This window comes from Oncorhynchus nerka, linkage group LG23 (genome assembly GCF_034236695.1).
Source record: "Oncorhynchus nerka isolate Pitt River linkage group LG23, Oner_Uvic_2.0, whole genome shotgun sequence".
Lineage (NCBI taxonomy): Eukaryota > Metazoa > Chordata > Actinopteri > Salmoniformes > Salmonidae > Oncorhynchus > Oncorhynchus nerka.
In genome coordinates, this window is record NC_088418.1 from 17,762,911 (window position 1) to 17,780,967 (window position 18,057).

General features: G+C 40.8%; 2 protein-coding genes across 3 annotated transcripts; one reads left to right on the forward strand and one right to left on the reverse strand.

Annotated features, from left to right (window-relative positions):
• The first annotated feature begins 5,597 nt into the window (after window positions 1-5,597).
• Window positions 5,598-7,570, forward strand: LOC115106381 (retinol-binding protein 4-B). Its single transcript, XM_029629052.1, has 6 exons — window positions 5,598-5,679; window positions 5,932-6,051; window positions 6,216-6,352; window positions 6,579-6,685; window positions 6,896-7,108; window positions 7,274-7,570. The coding sequence occupies exons 2-6, from the start codon at window positions 5,950-5,952 to the stop codon at window positions 7,291-7,293; spliced, it is 579 nt and encodes a 192-aa protein (XP_029484912.1). The 5' UTR covers window positions 5,598-5,679; window positions 5,932-5,949; the 3' UTR covers window positions 7,294-7,570.
• Window positions 7,571-7,717: 147 nt separating this feature from the next.
• On the reverse strand, window positions 7,718-17,894 carry LOC115106382 (centrosomal protein of 55 kDa-like). 2 transcript variants are annotated; one of them, XM_029629055.2, is made up of 9 exons: window positions 17,787-17,894; window positions 17,014-17,222; window positions 16,327-16,581; window positions 13,633-13,686; window positions 13,339-13,489; window positions 11,984-12,276; window positions 11,510-11,581; window positions 9,474-9,605; window positions 7,718-9,326 (listed from the first exon to the last, which is right to left on the reverse strand). In XM_029629055.2, the coding sequence occupies exons 2-9, from the start codon at window positions 17,197-17,199 to the stop codon at window positions 9,126-9,128; spliced, it is 1,344 nt and encodes a 447-aa protein (XP_029484915.1). In that variant the 5' UTR covers window positions 17,200-17,222; window positions 17,787-17,894; the 3' UTR covers window positions 7,718-9,125. The 2 variants fall into 2 exon arrangements, with proteins under 2 accessions (XP_029484915.1, XP_029484914.1); XM_029629054.2 differs by having other exon boundaries at window positions 16,327-16,599.
• Between the last annotated feature and the right edge of the window lie 163 nt (window positions 17,895-18,057).

Sequence of the window (18,057 nt, forward strand, 5' to 3'; positions counted from 1 at the left end):
TTTCTTAACCTGCAAATCCCAACACAGATCATTTTATATTGGACAATCCAATCTGAGTCAAGCAGGGCAGGTTGTTTTGTCGCGCTATCTCCCTACTGCAGCTGTGGTAGAGAATGTTCATTTTGGGACAAAATTGTTGACTCATCCAATATATTATCCACCCAATATTCCCACTTGAGTAGAAAGTAGTTGGACAGTTGACCTTAAGGAACCACTCTTCAGTTCTCCACTATAGTTCCAAGCAAACATTCGAGAAAGGTTTGTGGAGGGGTCATACAAGTAATAGCTGGTCCCAGCCTCCCCACCACAGAACTCTCTCTCACAGGGATTTGTTTTCATAAGAATTGCCCTACCTGTATTTACAGTCAAAGTGAAGACAAATGCCAAGTAGGTAGGTTAAATGCATCAGTGAAGCATTTCAAAAAGGAGCTAAATTAAATGAGTTCCCTCTGTAATATCTTTGACCAGTCCGTTTTGGTCTTGGTAGGATCTAGTGTGGTAAACATAGAGTGGAACAAAAGGCACCTGGGACAAGTCTTTTCATGGATGTGTGCATACCACCCCACTAAAACATTGATACACCTACTGCATTATGTCAACAGTGTTGGGAGAAGTGCTCAATCTCACTGTCATAGGGCAGTCTGGAAGCCTTGCCAAGTGAGGAGAATCAGAGTTCTGAGAAAGATGGTCCTATTGTAACCCTATCACACAGTCTGGCAAGGCAAGTTTCTCTGTCTATTTTCACATGTGGGATTAAGACTGGCCCATAATGTGTTTACGGGGAACAATGGGTCTTTCTCTCTCCCAGCCAACACAGCAAGCCACTGAATTCTAGTCAGAGAGCAAGGCAATAAAAGATCTGTATCAATGGGACTTGGCAGTCTAAATCCCTTATTAAGTAAAAGTGATTAGTGGGATGTCCTCCCTGACAGAGAAGGAGAGAGATGGGGCCTGGCCTGGTACAGTGGAATGGATTAGTCACATGGACACCCTACCTAGGAGTTAATCTCATGAAGAAAGCCATGTGGTAATAACGTCGCTGGCTGCAATGAGACGAATAGGGAAACAACAATAGACTAGATACATAAAGTCTGCAATCAATTTGGATTGGTTGTGTTCAAAAAGCGATCCCATTCCATCAAACCCCACGGTCTGTCATTGCAGTAGTGTGTGAACCGGCTGCTGCCTCTCAGTTCTGTTAGGGTCAACAGACTCCAAGTGAAGAACAAGCAGCACTGTGTCCAGAAAGGCAGCCACACCAACCCGGTGACTTGTGTTGATATAAAACATGTGGAGGACTTTCCCTCCATCACCATCTGCTACTGATTAATCAGCCTATCATCACCTTCCCACACTGTAGATCCCTGATCGGATGCTGCTTGGCGAAGATCGTTGTGGTTGGTTGTAAACAAACTTCACAGGTGACGGTAACCAACCTGATGGATTGTACAGTTGGGGGTGTACCACAAAGTTACAAAACACCTCATGAAGTTACAAAACATTCATAATACTCTTTGCCCTGCCCCCTAAAGATAATTTATATACAGTGGGGAGAACAAGTATTTGATACACTGCCGATTTTGCAGGTTTTCCTACTTACAAAGCATGTAGAGGTCTGTAATTTTTAACATAGGTACAATTCAACTGTGAGAGACGGAATCTAAAACAAAAATCCAGAAAATCACATTGTATGATTTTTAAGTAATTAATTTGCATTTTATTGCATGACATAAGTATTTGATACATCAGAAAAGCAGAACTTAATATTTGGTACAGAAATCTTTGTTTGCAATTACAGAGATCATACGTTTCCTGTAGTTCTTGACCAGGTTTGCACACACTGCAGCAGGGATTTTGGCCCACTCCTCCATACAGACGTTCTCCAGATCCTTCAGGTTTCGGGGCTGTCACTGGACAATACAGACTTTCAGCTACCTCCAAAGATGTTCTATTGGGTTCAGGTCTGGAGACTGGCTAGGCCACTTCCTAGCCACCATGCTTCTACACCTGCATTGCTTGATTTTTGGGGTTTTAGGCTGGGTTTCTGTACAGCACTTTGAGATATCAGCTGATGTACGAAGGGCTATATAAATACATTTGATTTGATTTGGCTTAGGGTCGTTGTCCTGTTGGAAGGTGAACCTTCGCCCCAGTCTGAGGTCCTGAGCACTCTGGAGCAGGTTTTCATCAAGAATCTCTCTGTACTTTGCTCCGTTCATCTTTCCCTTGATCCTGACTAGTCTCCCAGTCCCTGGGGATGGTGCCAGGTTTCCTCCAGATGTGACGCTTGGCATTCAGGCCAAAGAGTTCAATCTTGGTTTCATCAGACAAGATACATTTGTTTCTCATGGTCTGAGAGTCCTTTAGGTGCCTTTTAGCAAACTCCAAGTGGGCTGTGATGTGCCTTTTACTGAGGAGTGGCTTCTGTCTGGCCATTCTACCATAAAGGCTTGATTGGTGGAGTGCTGCAGAGATGGTTGGCCTTCTGGAAGGTTCTCCTATCTCTACAGAGGAACTCTGGAGCTCTGGCAGTGTGCATCGGGTTCTTGGTCATCTCCCTGACCAAAGCCCTTATCCTTCAATTGCTCAGTTTGCTCAGTTCAAATCTTATTCTATTTTAGAATGATGGAGGTCACTGGCTTCTTGGGGACCGTCAATGCTGCAGATCCTGTTTCATAGCCATATAGACAATTCCTTCGACCGCATGGCTTGGTTTTTGCTCTGACATGCACTGCCAACTGTGGGACCTTAAATAGATAGGTGTGTGCCTTTCCAAATCATGTCCAATCAATTGAATTTACCACAGGTGGACTCCAATCAAGTTATAGAAACATCTCAAGGATGATCAATGGAAACAGGATGCACCTGAGCTCTATTTAGAGTTTCATAGCAAATAATCTGAATAGATATGTATATACATTTGTAAACATTTCTAAAAACATATTTTCACTTTGTCATTATGGGGTATTGTGTGTAGATTGATGAGGAAACATCTAATTTAATCAATTTTAGATTAAGGCTGTAACACAACATAATGTGGAAAAAGGGAAGGGGTCTGAACACTTTCCGAATTGTGGACTGGTGGAAATCTATCCTTTGGTCTGGAGACTTCAAATTTGAGATTTTTGATTCCAATCGCCGTGTTTGTGAGATGCAGGGTAGGATGAGCTTCGTATGTGTTGTTCGCACCGTGAAGAGAAGGTGTGATGATGTGGGGGTCCATTGCTGGTGACATGGTCTGTGATTTATTTAGAATTGATTTAGAATTCAAGGCCCACTTAACCAGCATGGCTACCACAACATTCTGCAGCAATATGCCATCCCATCTGGTTTGCGCTTAGTGGGACAATAATTTGTTCTCCAACAGGACAATGACCCAACACACCTGCAGGCTGTGTAAGGACTATTTGACCAAGAAGGAGAATGATGGAGTGCTGCATCAGATGACCTGACCTTCACAATCACCCGACCGCAACCCATTTGATTTGGGATGAGGTGGACCGCAGAGTGAAGGACAAGCAGGCAACAAGTGCTCAGCATATGTGGGAACTCCTTCAAGACTGTTGGAAATGCATTCCAGGTTGAGAGAATGCCTAGTGTGTGCAAAGCTGACATCAACTCAATTTATTGATTTCATATATTTTTAAAAAATCCTTATTTTACCAGGTAAGTTGACTGAGAACACGTTTTCATTTACAACAATGACCTGGGGAATAGTTACAGGGGAGAGAATGAATGTATGAATGAGCCAGTTGTAAGGCAAAGGGTGGCTACTTTGAAGAATCTAAAATATATTCAGATTTTTATAAACACTTTTTGGTTACTACATGATAATTTAATAGTTATGATGTTTTTGCTATTATTCTACAATGTAGAAAATAGGAAAAATAAAGAAAAACCCTCGAATGAATAGGTGTATCCAAACTTTTGACTGGTACTGTATATGCATATATAGTTTGGAATACTATGTTACATGTCCAGCAGATAAAAATCTAACTTTTTCCTGACTCTGGTACTGGTCCAGCCATTCTTTGAGGGTCACGGTTATATAGTCCTAGAAAGAAAAACAAATGTCTACCTGGAATGCTTACTGGCAGCTTTAAACCATAAATCAAGGTTTTATGGCCATAAAAGTAAGTGCCTGCAGCCTCATTTCCTGTATATTGCCTTTTCATAACACTTTGCATACAGCCTGCAGGTATAATGCTTTATAACTTGTTTTCGTGCATGAGCCTTTATAATGTCCTATGGTATTTGCTGGTGTGGTATGATCAATGGAATACAACTATTGATTCATTCTGTTTGATCACTCACTGAAATGTTTTTCTCTTTGATATTGATTGCATAGCAAACTAGAAGTCAATGTTCTTTTCTCCACAGGATGTCCTATACAGGATAGGATCTATTATAGATTTATCTAACATTGAGCAATAAAATAATATTTAACATGATTGCCTAACATGGCTTTCGAGTGAAAAGTGAAAAATGTTAAAGGCCCAGTGCAGTCAAAAACTACACGTCCTGTGTTTTATAAATATTTCCACCCTATGAGGTTGGAATGATACTGTGAAATTGTGAAAATTGCCTTTTTAGTGTAAGAGCTGTTTGAAAAGGCCGCCTGAAATGTCTGCCTGTTTTGGAGAGATGGAGTTTTGGCTTCCCATGGTGACATAACCATGCGGTAAATTAGTTAATAGACCAATAAGAAAAAGAGTTCCAAACATCTCTGCCAATAACAGCTAATTTTCAGTTTTCCCCTCCCCACTCAGACCACTCCCAGACAGTTCGAGCAAAATTATTACTTGAGAAATTGCTGTTTGCGAAAAAGCTATTTTTGTTTATTTTTGACCATTACATTTCAACCAAACAGAGTAAGGTACTTAATTGTTACCCAAAAATGATTCGATGTTGAGATAAAAACGGTTGCATTGAACCTTTAAGAAAAGTCGAGTAATGACATCCCACTGGGCACAGAGGTCAGTTCAACAGCTAGTTTTGATTTACATTTGGTTGAGTTATCAAGTAACGTAAATTCAACATGAATATTCATAGTGAAATCAACAAGTGAAGTCATCATGCCATTGGATTTAGGTAAAAAGTTGTGTGAAAAAAGACAAAAGTCCCTTACGTTGATTACTTTATTCAAAACTAATCACTTTTCTACATTGATTCAGCATCATCACATTGACATTTTTGTTGAAACGACATGGAAACAACATTGATTCGACCAGTTTTTGCCCAGTGGGATGAGACTAACCAGAAGTAACATATTGTAGTTGTTCCAGGGGGAAAAAGCGAGCTGAAACATTTCTTTCAAAGTCTGGATCTGGACGTTAACCTGGGACTCGTACTGCTTAAGCAGAACCTTTCACGGTTAGTGATTGATAGTGAGTATGTCTAATGTATAGTATTCCAGATATGCTCTTGCCTTTACCCACAACAGATGTTTCATAAGGCAGCAAAAACACATTTTTGGGACTGGGGTCAAATGTGCAGAACACATCTGGACAAAATGGGAGTCTTGGTTGGAGTTACGTAATGTTTTCCCAATTGGTTAGGGGCCGTCTCACATCTGTTGTTGTTCTTACTCAACCCAGGCTGTGGCAGGACTCTACACTATAAAAACCTCTGTTTGTAGATAGATGAACAGCAGCTCTAAGGCACCTCAGACTTTACAAGGTATGAACTGCATGGGAAGGGATAGTAGGGTTTTACATGTACTCTGCTTAGGGTTTTACATGTACTCTGCTTAGGGTTTTTCTGGCAGATCTGTTTTTTATTACTATCAATTACCTTTTTAACTCACTTTTCATATTTTTGATTAGTTTGCAACCTTTTTAGATTGAAGCTGTAATGGAGTGGTATATTGCCCGATGTACTGATTGTGATGTTGTGATATTTTCTCTTGTCTCTGGGCTCTGTCTTCCACAGATCCATCAACAAGGCAACATGCTGAGAATATGTGTGGCCCTCTGTGTTCTGGCAACATGCTGGGCACAGGACTGTCAGGTTTCAAACATTCAGGTCATGCAGAACTTCGACAGAAGCAGGGTAAGAACAAAATTCACATTTCCGAAATGTCACTTTCCATAAAGTATCTCTGCTCTTGTCCAATCTGATCTATCAGTCTTGGAATGTTCAATGTAGAATGCAACTGGAATTTCATTCATTGTATGTTATGCAGATATTGATAGAGCTCTCATTTCATCTTACAGTATACTGGTAGGTGGTATGCTGTGGCCAAGAAAGATCCTGTTGGTCTGTTCCTCCTGGACAATGTTGTTGCTCAGTTCTCAGTAGATGGAAGTGGCAAAATGACTGCAACTGCCCAGGGAAGAGTTATCATCCTTAAGTGAGTTCTGTTTACTTCCAAACGATCAAAATAGTTTCTCAAACCTTCTAAAATTCATCATGCATTCACTTCTACTGAACTTACTCATTTATCTTTGCTTCATCCTCCCCTTTTATTCCATTTATCCCCCCCTTTCAACTCTCCTTTTCCTCCCTTTATCCTCCACTTTTATTCCCTTTTCCCTCCCCCTATCCTCCCCTTTAAACTCTCCTTTTCCTCTCTTTAGCAACTGGGAAATGTGTGCCAACATGTTCGGCACCTTCGAGGACACTCCAGACCCTGCCAAGTTCAAGATGAGATACTGGGGCGCTGCTGCATACCTGCAGTCTGGAAGTAAGAAAGACTACAGACTCAAAATAACAGACTAAAATCTCCTATTGTTGTACAGAATGTTCCATTGAGTTACACCACTATCTATTGAGGATAACTTGACTATTCTTCATTTGTACATGATAGCATGCCATTGATGAAGCTGCCTACTGTCCAAAGCCTGCTGTTAAACCAACCATTGATATTATTCTGTCTCCTCTCTCCTCCACATAGACGATGACCACTGGGTCATTGACACCGACTACGACAACTACGCCATCCACTACTCCTGCAGAGAGGTTGACCTGGACGGCACCTGCCTGGACGGATACTCCTTCATCTTCTCCCGCCACCCTACTGGTCTGAGGCCCGAGGACCAGAAGATTGTCACCGACAAGAAAAAGGAGATCTGCTTCCTCGGCAAATACAGACGTGTTTCACACACTGGTAAGCGTTGTTATAAGTCAATTTAGTAATTAAAAGTAATACTTTACTTTTGTGCAAAAACCAATTGTGCAACTTCTGGTCTAATGAACTATTATGGAATCCAAATATCAATTATAAGCTCAGTATAAGCAGTATGTGTAAACGTGTTTTATTCCTCCATTGCAGGTTTCTGTGAAAGCAGCTGATCTGGAACTAGTCAGATGGCTATCATGGGTGTAAAATTCCACATATCAAAATCAGGCTGTAAACATAAACCATGTTCCACAACAAAACAAACCAACCGTCACTGGCCAGCCCCTTCCAGCAGTTGTGGAACTTTGCCGTTTACCAAAGACAGCCATCAACCAACCAAATGATTTGTATCCGAATGGATCAGGAAGGATATAGGATACTTTACTGATTGACATTGTATGATGTAGTCTTGAATGACTTTTTGAAATAAATAAAAACACAATGGTACTATTTCAGTGTTTATTTTGTATTATTAGCATCAAGGCTTTCAAGTCATACTTTGTGCTCTGATGTCATCAGGTTGGTTTGCCATTCATACAACTGCATGGTCCCACATGGCTTCCATTCAACAGTGACAAAAAGACAATTACTCAAAGATTGTGTTGATAGCCATTGCACTATCATCTTTATTGCACATTTTTGTACAGTGTATAACAAAGTGCAAAGACAGCTTTTGGATACAGGCCAAAACAAAAATCTAATCAAATGAAAAACAAAGACACCCAATTATCTGAAAAAGGACAATAATCTATTTATCACCAAACTGGTTTCAAAATGTATAAATAAAATAAAAAAAGGCATCAAACTGAGAATTATTCATACCGCACTGCTTGGAACCAACCATATGAGTGTTCTGCAGCAGTAACCTTACAGCTAAGTCCTTGTTGTAACATTCCTTGAATAGACACATTAACCTCTTTTCCCCTACCCAAGAGAAGCCTTGCTAATCCTTGGCCTTAAATAGTTTAATGCAAGGACTTACTCATGCAATCTCATTCGAGCTGGTTTGCAAAGTAAGAACTGAGGCGGAAGTGGGCCTTACTCACATGTAACATTGCCCAGTGCAGCAATTTTTATCTCAATATCAAGTCATTTCTGGGTAACAAGTAACTTACTGTGATAGTTGTCCATTAAATGGTCAAAAATAAAGAAAAATGGCTTTTTAGCAAAAAACTATTCTCAAGCAAGAATTTTGTTAAGAATATCAGAGTGGTCTGAGTAGAGGACACTAAAGCGGTGCATTAGGATTGTGGCTTGGGGATCAATCCATTGGCTCCTGAGTGGCGCAGCGGTCTAAGACATCGCACCTCAGTGCTAGAGCCTCACTACAGACCCTGGTTCGATTCCAGGCTGTATCACAACAGGCTGTGATTGGGAGTCCCATAGGGCGGTGCACAACTGTCCGGGTTAGGGTTTGGCCGGGGTAGGCGGTCATTGTAAATATGAATTTGTTCTTCGGTGACTTGCCTAGTTAAATAAACTGGTCAAAATTGTTTGTACTTTTACAGTGTTAGTTTCCTCAGCTGTACCAATATGATACAAAACACATGAAAAACTGAATTGGCACTGGGCCTTTAAAACTGATGGAATACACCTCAGGAATGCAAACAATGCTTATAGAAAGACGAGGTACAACAGAAAAAATAAAGGACCTATGTGGTGAACACTTGTTTCATGTTCTAATCTTACATACGTTCTATGACAAAACCATCCACAAGATTTTTGGGGAAATCACAAAAAAATATATAATAATAATTCAAAATAGTTTATTCTTGTCAATCAAAAATAGTCACTGATTTATTGGTAAACACACCTTCAGGATCTTACAGTAGATCATCAGTAAACACATAAAAAAAAATGGGAAAGAAACATCGTCATGTAAAAACAGCATAAACACAAACCAAATAGACTTCCTCTTATAAGATGATATAAATACAATATCTTATAGACAAAAGCAAGACCGAGAATGGCCAGATGTACTCCCTTGTTAATTCCCAGAGGCTGTTCAAGTGAAACAGTAGTCGAGGTGGGCCAGCAGTTCTCTGTGTTGACTGGTGGCGTATGGGGCTCTACACTTTGGACACTCCAGGAAACTCTCGTCCAGAAGGCTTTTGGAGGGTGAGGTGGGGATGGGATCCTCAATGGACAGCCTATCAAACTCCAGCTTGTTGTAAGAACTTGGCTCAGAGAAACGAGACTCGCTCTGCTGTTTACGAAATTGAAAATACATAGAAACCAATCAATTGTCCCACAGTTGCTTATCTGAAGATAGCAAAGGTATTCATGATGACAATTGAAAAGCAGAAAAGTCTAAAAGAATTTAAGTGTACTGCAACATTTTGCAATTGCTTACTTGATGGCTGGATTCCAGTCTCGTGATTTGGTCCCGAGCCTTGCGCAGCTCTTTCAGGACCTTGTGCAACTGATGCTGTAAACTGTGCCGATCGAGCTTCTCGTTCTCAAAGTCTTTGGCAGACAGCTGGATCTGGGGGGAATAGACAACAGCAAATCAAGAGAGCACTGCAGAGATCTTGGATGTTGTATTGCATAAGACATGTTATACAACAGACTATTTCACAATCTAGAGTCAGGAATGGTTTAGGTTGCCAATAGAAAATCTAATTGTATTCGTCACATGCACCGACTACTAATATTGGTACCCTTGGTAAATAATTTTATATTATTGTTTATCCTCTTGGTCTTTCAAAATATTTACAAAAATCGAACTTTTAATTAAAGTAAAACAAATTAAATAAATGTTTTAATTCTTAACTCAAAACAAATATTTTTCTCAAATATACGTGTGCTACAATTATTGGCACTCCTTCCTTACCTTTGCCAACAGCTCAGAGTCTTCTCCTATAATGTGTAATGACGTTAGAGAACACATGGCAAGGGACCCGAGACCATTCCTCCTTACAGAATCTCTCCAGATTCCAAGGTCCATGCTTGTGGACTGTTCTTCAGCTCATCCCAAAGGTTTTCTACAGGGTTTAGGCCAGGGGACGGCCATGGCAAAACCTTGATTCTGTGGTCAGTGAACCATTTTTGTGTTGATGTTGAGGTGTGCTTTGGTTCATTGTCCTGCTGGAAGATCCAACCATGGCCCAGTTTAAGCTTCCTAGCAGAGGCAGTCAGGTTTTGATTTAATATCTGCTGGTACTTGGAGTCCATGTTAACATGTATCCTAACAAGTTGTCCAGGGCCGTTGGAAGAAAAACAGCCCCACAACATCAAAGATCCACCACTATAGTTCACAGTGGGGATGAGGTACTTTTCTGCATGGATATCTTTCTGTCTACGCCAAACACACCTCTGGGGTTTGTTTCCAAAAGGCTCTATTTTGGTCTCACCTGACCACAGAACCCGGTCCCAGTGAAAGTTCCAGTGACGTTTGGCAAACTGTAGGCGCTTGAGTTTGATGACCGGGTTTGTTGTTTTTATGGCAACCCTCCCAAACAACTTGTGGTTACATATGTGGCATCTGATCGTAGTTTTGTAGAGTTTCTGACCTAACTAACGTCTGCAATTCTCCAGCTGTTTTTTTGGCCACTCTTACCATCCTCCTCACTGTGCGTGGGGTCAATATAGACACAGGTCCTCTTCCAGGCCAATTGCTAACACCTCCAATTGCTTTAAACTTCTTAATTATTGCCCTGATCGTAGAAATGGGCATTTTCAACCGGTAAGCTATTTTCTTATAGCCATTTCCTGATTTGTGCAGCTCAACAACTTTTGTCGCACATCATTACTGTATTCTCGGGTCTTTCCCCATAGTGATGGATGACTATGGGAAATTGGCAGGTATGTCACCTCATATTTATACCCCAGTGAAACAGGAAGTCATGGCTTACCACTTAAGTATTCCTAATCACTCAGGTGAATTTAAATACGTAAAATATGAATTGGAATATACTTCAGTCAGATTTTACTCATAAGAATTTATAGGGGTGCCAATAATTGTGGCAGACATGTTATGGAGAAAAACATTTATTTCACATTTACTTCAATTAAAAGGTTAGATTTTTTGTGAATATTTTGAATGAAAGGCCAAGAGGAAAACAGCAAAGACATTTTTTTACAGCCCGTTTTGCTCAAGTTTACCAATGGTGCCAATGTAAGTGGAGGGCACTGTAGACATTACCGTGAAATGCTTACTTACAAAGCCCTTAACCAACAATGCAGTTCAAGAAAGAGTTAAGAAAATATTTACTAAATAAACTAAAGCGAATTTTTAAAGTAAAAAGTAACACAATAAAATAACAATAACGAGGCTATATACAGGGGGTGCCGGTACCGAGTCAATGTGTAGGGGTACAGGTTAGTCGAGGTAATCTGTACATGTTGGTAGGGGTAAAGTGATTATGCATGGATAAACGACCTACATACCTGCTGTTCCAGTACAGCAACTCTCCTCTGCTCCTCATTTTGATTTAACTGAGATTTCTGGAGCAGATTCACCTGAACAGAAAACAGTATTTTGTCTTAAAGGAAATTGGAGGTCCTATCGACATTCAGTATTACTGTGTCTTTTGAAAGAATAGTGGGAAAGTGTAGAGGGTGTGAAGAAGAACGAGGAGCATTAGGCGAGAAAGTGGCTGAGACAGGGATCGAACCCCCTTCTCCAGCGGGTATATATGGTTCAGCACAGAACATTTTTATTTAATCCCCAACTACATTGAACTGTTGTTAGATCGGTATATATTCAACGAGACACAACCAGACTCATTTAAAAACCAACTTTTCCCCAGCAACTCATCCACAGGTCATGGTTGCAAATGACAATGCTTTATAAATTAACTCACCTGGTCAAACAAAGTTGCACAATAAACCACAAAGTATCTCCCTGGTGTATAACAGTACCTGCAGCAGAAGCTCAGCAGACCTCTTCCTCTCGTCTTCCAACCTGGCGTCCATGCTGTCCCGCTCGGACCTCATCCTGTCAGCCAAGCACTTCCTCTCCTCGCTGACTCTGTGTCTCCTGCTGAGGCGCTCGGCCTGGAGCTGTTCTCGGGCCTCGGCCACCTCCCGGCAGCGCTCCTCGTACCTCCCCTGGGCCCGCGCAGCAGCCTCCTTCTGGGCCTCCACGTCCTGCTTGGCCTGCAGCAGAAGCTTGTCGTAGTACTCTTGCAGCTGGGGGGAAGACTTCTCAGGTGCTGGGGAAAATCAAGCAGGGTTACAATAAAATATGATCCTCTATGCAACACTTATGAATCGGGCACTAGGAAGTACCGTTTGTCAAGTATACTTTGCTTTACCACTTGTAATAGCTAATTATAACTCATTTGTAAACGCTAATTATAAGCTTCAGTTAATTTCAGGAAATCAAATTAGCATAATACAAAATCCATCTGTTTAAACTGGAGATATCAGATTTTTTTTTATTTTTTACAATGGGCTACGACTCAATCCACCGCATCTGCCAATAGCCGTTTTCGGCATCTGCAGTATAAGGTCTACGAGACCCACAAGCGTCACAGGCGTAGTCTGAAGTCAGTATCGCCGATCTGCCAACTTCTGTCAGTAGCATCCGAATGGTTCGAGCTACACACTAATATGACCCCTCTATGGAAAGGTGAGTCTCTCACGAACACACACATTTGCTCTAGGATGCACACAAGCCAAACCTGAAAGCAGCCTGGTACCACTTTAAAAATGAATGGAATTATATATATATAGTTTAGTGCCAAAAATAAGGGGTTAAGTCTGTATAAAAAAATACAAATAGTTTCCTGATCCTTCTTATATCTCTTCGATATAATACAGACACTTCAAAACAAACTTCCTTTAGATTTATTTATTTGTACTATCAGTTTTTCCATGTATGAATCTGGTATTCAATGCGTTTCCACAGGCTAATAGCAGTAAGGCCAAATGTTTCATCAAATATTTTTTATATATTTTTTGGGGGAGGGGGAGACCTAAAGGGTCCAAAAATTCTAAATCAAAAAGCTAAATGGTCAGTGCTATGACTATCTTAAAACAATTCCATGTTCGCTTAGTAGAACCACCCCAATTAAGAAATGCTGTATTCACAGACTGACAAGCGTTGGCCTAGAGGGTAATTATTTTAACCACATGGAACATTTTTTGTGTGTGAAATAAGCCTTTATAATGCGGAGAACATTGTGGGATCTGCCGATTTTTAACAGTGGATTTGCTCTTAACAGCAAACGAGTGCCAAATCCCACACTGGCTCAGAGGCCCTGTTTTTTTACCGGCTGAATCGCCTTCTTTGTGTTGTTGTTGGAGAGCTTGGTTGGCTTGATTTAGTTGCTGCTCCAACTCAAGGGTTCTGGCCAGGACTGCCTTGACATAGGCCTCTCGCTGCTGGTCATAAACCATCCACTGTTGGTTCTTCTCCAAAGCCTTACAGAACCCAGGAAAAAAGACACACAGGGGTAAGGGTTAGGTTATACAGTTTTCCTTAGCACTCAACGCACTACGATTTTTGAGCAGACAAAGACGAAAACAAAATGGCAATTTTAATCTTGACAAGTTATTCAACTCACATCTCTCAGGTGATCCTGAACTACTGCAACCTCACCGGTGGGGACCCTGCCATTCTATCAAACAGTATAGAAACACGGGTATTAGAATATATCAAAACAATGGCAGAGGTGTACACAACAGAGACAATTACTTTCTACATGAAGACATGGTCTGTTGTATGTGGGTCTGTGGGAGACGAGTCTTGGATGTTTTACTTAAAAAGTCTAATGCAGACGTTTTTAATCGGAATATCACATCATTTCTGGGTAACAATTAAGTACCTTACTGTGACCATTTGAATTTAAAACAAAAATAGCTTCTTAGCAAAGAGCCACTTCTAGGAATTTGTGGGACTAGTGGGAAAGGGAAAAGTAGATGTTATTGGCAGAGTAGTTTGGAACACTTTCTTATTGGATTATTAAACTAATTTACTACCTGGTGATGTCACCAGGCAAGCCAAAACTCCATCCCACCAAAACAGTCTTTTCAAACAGCTCTTCCACTAAAAGGGCATAATGATAATTTTCACTATTATTCCAAACTCAGTGTGTGGAAATATATATAGAAACACAAGGAAATCAAGATTAAAGAGGACATAATAAAATCATTAAAAAGGGCAGTAAGCCTAGCTAAATGCAAAGCCGCCTCTAGTGAAGTACTGAATACAATAATATAATGCCTAGGGAGTCCTTTAACCAGCCAGTGGCCTAGCCACCTCCCGGCAGCAGCGGCCTAGTCAGCCTGGCTGGGATACAACCTCAATAACACCAAGGCCTAACTATCCCTGGAGGGGCTGCCTTCGTTCTGCAATCCCTGGAGAGCGACGCCAGGTCCATCTCATAATAATAATAATAATGATGTTAAAGTTGGCCCACAGGTTGACATCTGATTGCCTGGTAAGACCAGGAACATGATACCTATGACCTAAGGAGACGGGACGTCTCAAGGCTGCGCCGCTGTAAGACCCACTGGTCTGATCAGGCCCTTAACTCCACCTCGAGAGGAGAGGGACTGGGATCATAAGCTTAACAACCTTTTCCCAGATGGTCTGCCCATCCTGTATGACTGAACATGTGCGGTGGGGGTTATGTTGTGGAGGGTAATGCCCCCGGCGATGAGGGCCTGTTGGGAGGTGGATTGCCTTGAACATAGTCTCATGGTTATTTGAAAGTTACATATGGATTAGAGCACAGATAATACAAAAAGTTCTCTATCCATGAATAAGACTAGTGGTAAACCATTTCCCCCATACCACAGTGCTTTAAATTGAGGAAAAACTCATTTTATCAGAGGGAAGGGTCTGTCATTCTCGTCTTGTAGAGTGGTCAAAGAGGTTAAACAATTAAATGCTTGTGAAGCTCTGTAATCATAAAATGGCTAACTTGTCATTCTCACTCTTATAAATATGACACTAAGAAGATTGGATAGATAAGAAACGGGAAAATAAATGTAATATTTGAATCATGAAAGATGATAAATAGGAAATGCTGTCAGAGCCTATTCAACTGGTGGCTGCGGGCCAGATCCGGTCATTTAATCAATTTAGACTGGCCCCTTGATCAATTCTGAACATTAGTAAAAAAAAAAAACTGGAGACAAAATTCTGATGTTTATTGCCAAAATGACAAGGCTTATCAGTGTGGTTTTTAGCAGCTCCAAATAAATCTTCCTATGAATTTGACTTGTGTGAACAGTGTGCAATAAGCTAATATCACCCCATTCCTGAAAGCTAAGACTCTCAGGGACACGTACGTGCCTTCTGTTTCTCTCTAAGAAGTTGTGCAGGAAATATTAGAAGGGAGTAAAAAATAAATAAATAACTGGGGGAAATTCCTCCAAAGCTTAGGCTACCCCCCCCGCCCCCCCCCCCCTAAAATAGAGAATCAAATAGCTTGCTGGTCCATGTTATTACCATCCGTGTGTTAGGGCAGTAAAAAGAAAATCCTGTTTTCAAAGGATTTTAAAAATGACCTAATTACTTTTAGCAACATTTAAGTGCTTTATAATGGTGTGTGCTGTTTTTGATAGTTCTCCGGAAGATTAATCGCATGTCGAAAATGTCTGGCGCCCCTGCAATTACCTTTAAAAAAGTGGCCCCCATAAGAATATTGTTGAGTAGCCCTGTGGTGCGTTCAGATAGCTTCAACGTTTGCTATGTGGCGTGACGGTTTGTACTGAACACGCTTCCCCAAAACTGTGTGCACCATTTGTCAACAACCTTTGAGGTAAATTTGCTTACGTTTGGTGCTGTGGCCTGATCAATATGAGTGTGACCATCTAAAAACACAAAACCTATGCAGTACACCATACAGTAATCGCCCTGTGGGCCACCATAATCACAACGCTTTTCAACTGGTTGTTCAGAACAGTGCCGTTTCAGATTAATTCAATGTTGCACCCCGTTCTGTCGTACTGTACGCAACCCTGCACTAAAGCCACCTGAGCTGAGAGTTAACAAGTATTATGTCAGAGGGGCCATTCTGAGAGCAAAGGCTGCCATCTAGAGTTCAAAAATAATATTTCACCTTGAGATTTTGAATGTCCCAGCCTAACCACAACATTCATACAGGAAACTGTAATGATTGAATATTGAGGGGCGTGAACCATGAAGTGTCTTCCTGTCACACATACAGTCTCTCCATAACTGATCCTTGGTTAACACAATGGAACAAGTTCTAGGCCTCCTCAGCAGCCTGAAGATTCCGCTCACCAACCTGGAAATCAGGAAACTGCTCTTCCAGTTCCTGACACCTTGCAGACACTGCCACCAAGTTGTTCTTCAGGTTCCCCGTCTCCTCCGAGAGGGACTGGAAGAGTTTCTCTCTGTGCTCTGCCTCTCTCCTCCCCTGGTCCAGCTGAGACTGGAGCGATGCCACCACCTCTCCCCCACTGGAACTCAGCTGTTGTCTCAGAGTCTCCACCTCCTTGTCCTTTGCCAGCAGCTGCTGATTGTTCCTCTCCCTTAACGTCTCCAGAGACAGAATTCTCTGCAATCAATTGCAACATTTTGGTAGTTTATTTCTCTTCTTAAATGAACATGATTCATCTTTATATTATCACAACTCCATCAAGACAATTTCAAAAGCCAACGGTCTTCAAAGGAACACGCCCATGATGTTCTCAATGCTAAACTCACAGACTGCTACAAAGCCACATTGTGAAAGTGAAAGTGATTGGTGGTCACAACAAGTTTATGAACTTAAAGAGCAAAGGTTGTTTTGGTTTGAAATGTTTCCTGTTTATGGATGTAGGCTACCTCATCACTACGGTGTCAACCACATTCCATTTGGACATTATAATAATCATTTGATTGGCAATACTAGATTAGCCTAAGCATCTCACAAGAGTCTATTTCTGCAAAAGCTACTATGCTTTGTCATTTTGCTAGCTAGTTAACTTACCTCTAGCAATTTGCTCTTGTCCAAGTCTGGTGGCCTCGCCGTTCGTTTTGATATTTCATCCATCATCTTCTTCAGGTGATTATTTTCCTTCCTGAGTCTGTCCATTTCCATGTCTGCTTGCTTTGAGCCACTGGTTTTAAAGCCTAACTTGTTGACAATGATATCCTTGGTGCTTTTTGATGCCATGTCTGGCGTGTTACCTAGAAAAACTAGTTTGACGTTTTTTTTGTCAATGTATAACAATTCAAATCACTCACATCTCATTCAATTGCACATTTTCAATCAAAGCTAACTACATCTAGGTAGTACATCTAATAGGAAATACTCAAGTTTGTTTATTTAATTAGGCATACATCCAATTAAATGTCGCACCTGCAGTGAGGCCTAGCTAACGTTATTTGTTTAAATTGGCAAGCCAAACACAAAACAAACTCAAGCCCAAAACATAACATGCCTAACCGGAAAAAAATAAAATTTCTCCAAAACGTTATAACTGAATGACATAATTATAACATAATCTTACCAACAAGATACAGATCATCTGCTAGGTTGTTGGCTATATATCTTTCTTGAGTTGGTAGCTAATGCTAGCTAGCTAGCTAAGTTAAATACTGTACAGTAGGTGCTGGTCTGCCTAACAACACAGCTATAGATAGCCAGCAATCCGTCCTTATTTAGCTAGCTAAACTTTTGTTCGTTCAACCCAAATTATTTTCTATTGTTAATAAAACATGTATGGATGCATCTATAAATATTTAGAAAATATAACTCACAATGTAGAACTCTGTTTCCGAAATAACAACCTAGGATGCTTGATTTATGAGAATGAAACGGACACTTTCTTGCTTCCAAGTTGAAAACAAGTTTGAATGCAGCGCGTCAAGCGTCATATCCGGGTGTCAGATGACGCGGGCACTCCTTTTTTAATCAACTACCACTAGATGGAGACAGAGTACTGTTATTGCTCAGACCAATAACAGAGCACACAATAAACTTGCCATGGAACACAAATGAATAGATAAATATGAATGGAAAATACGATTA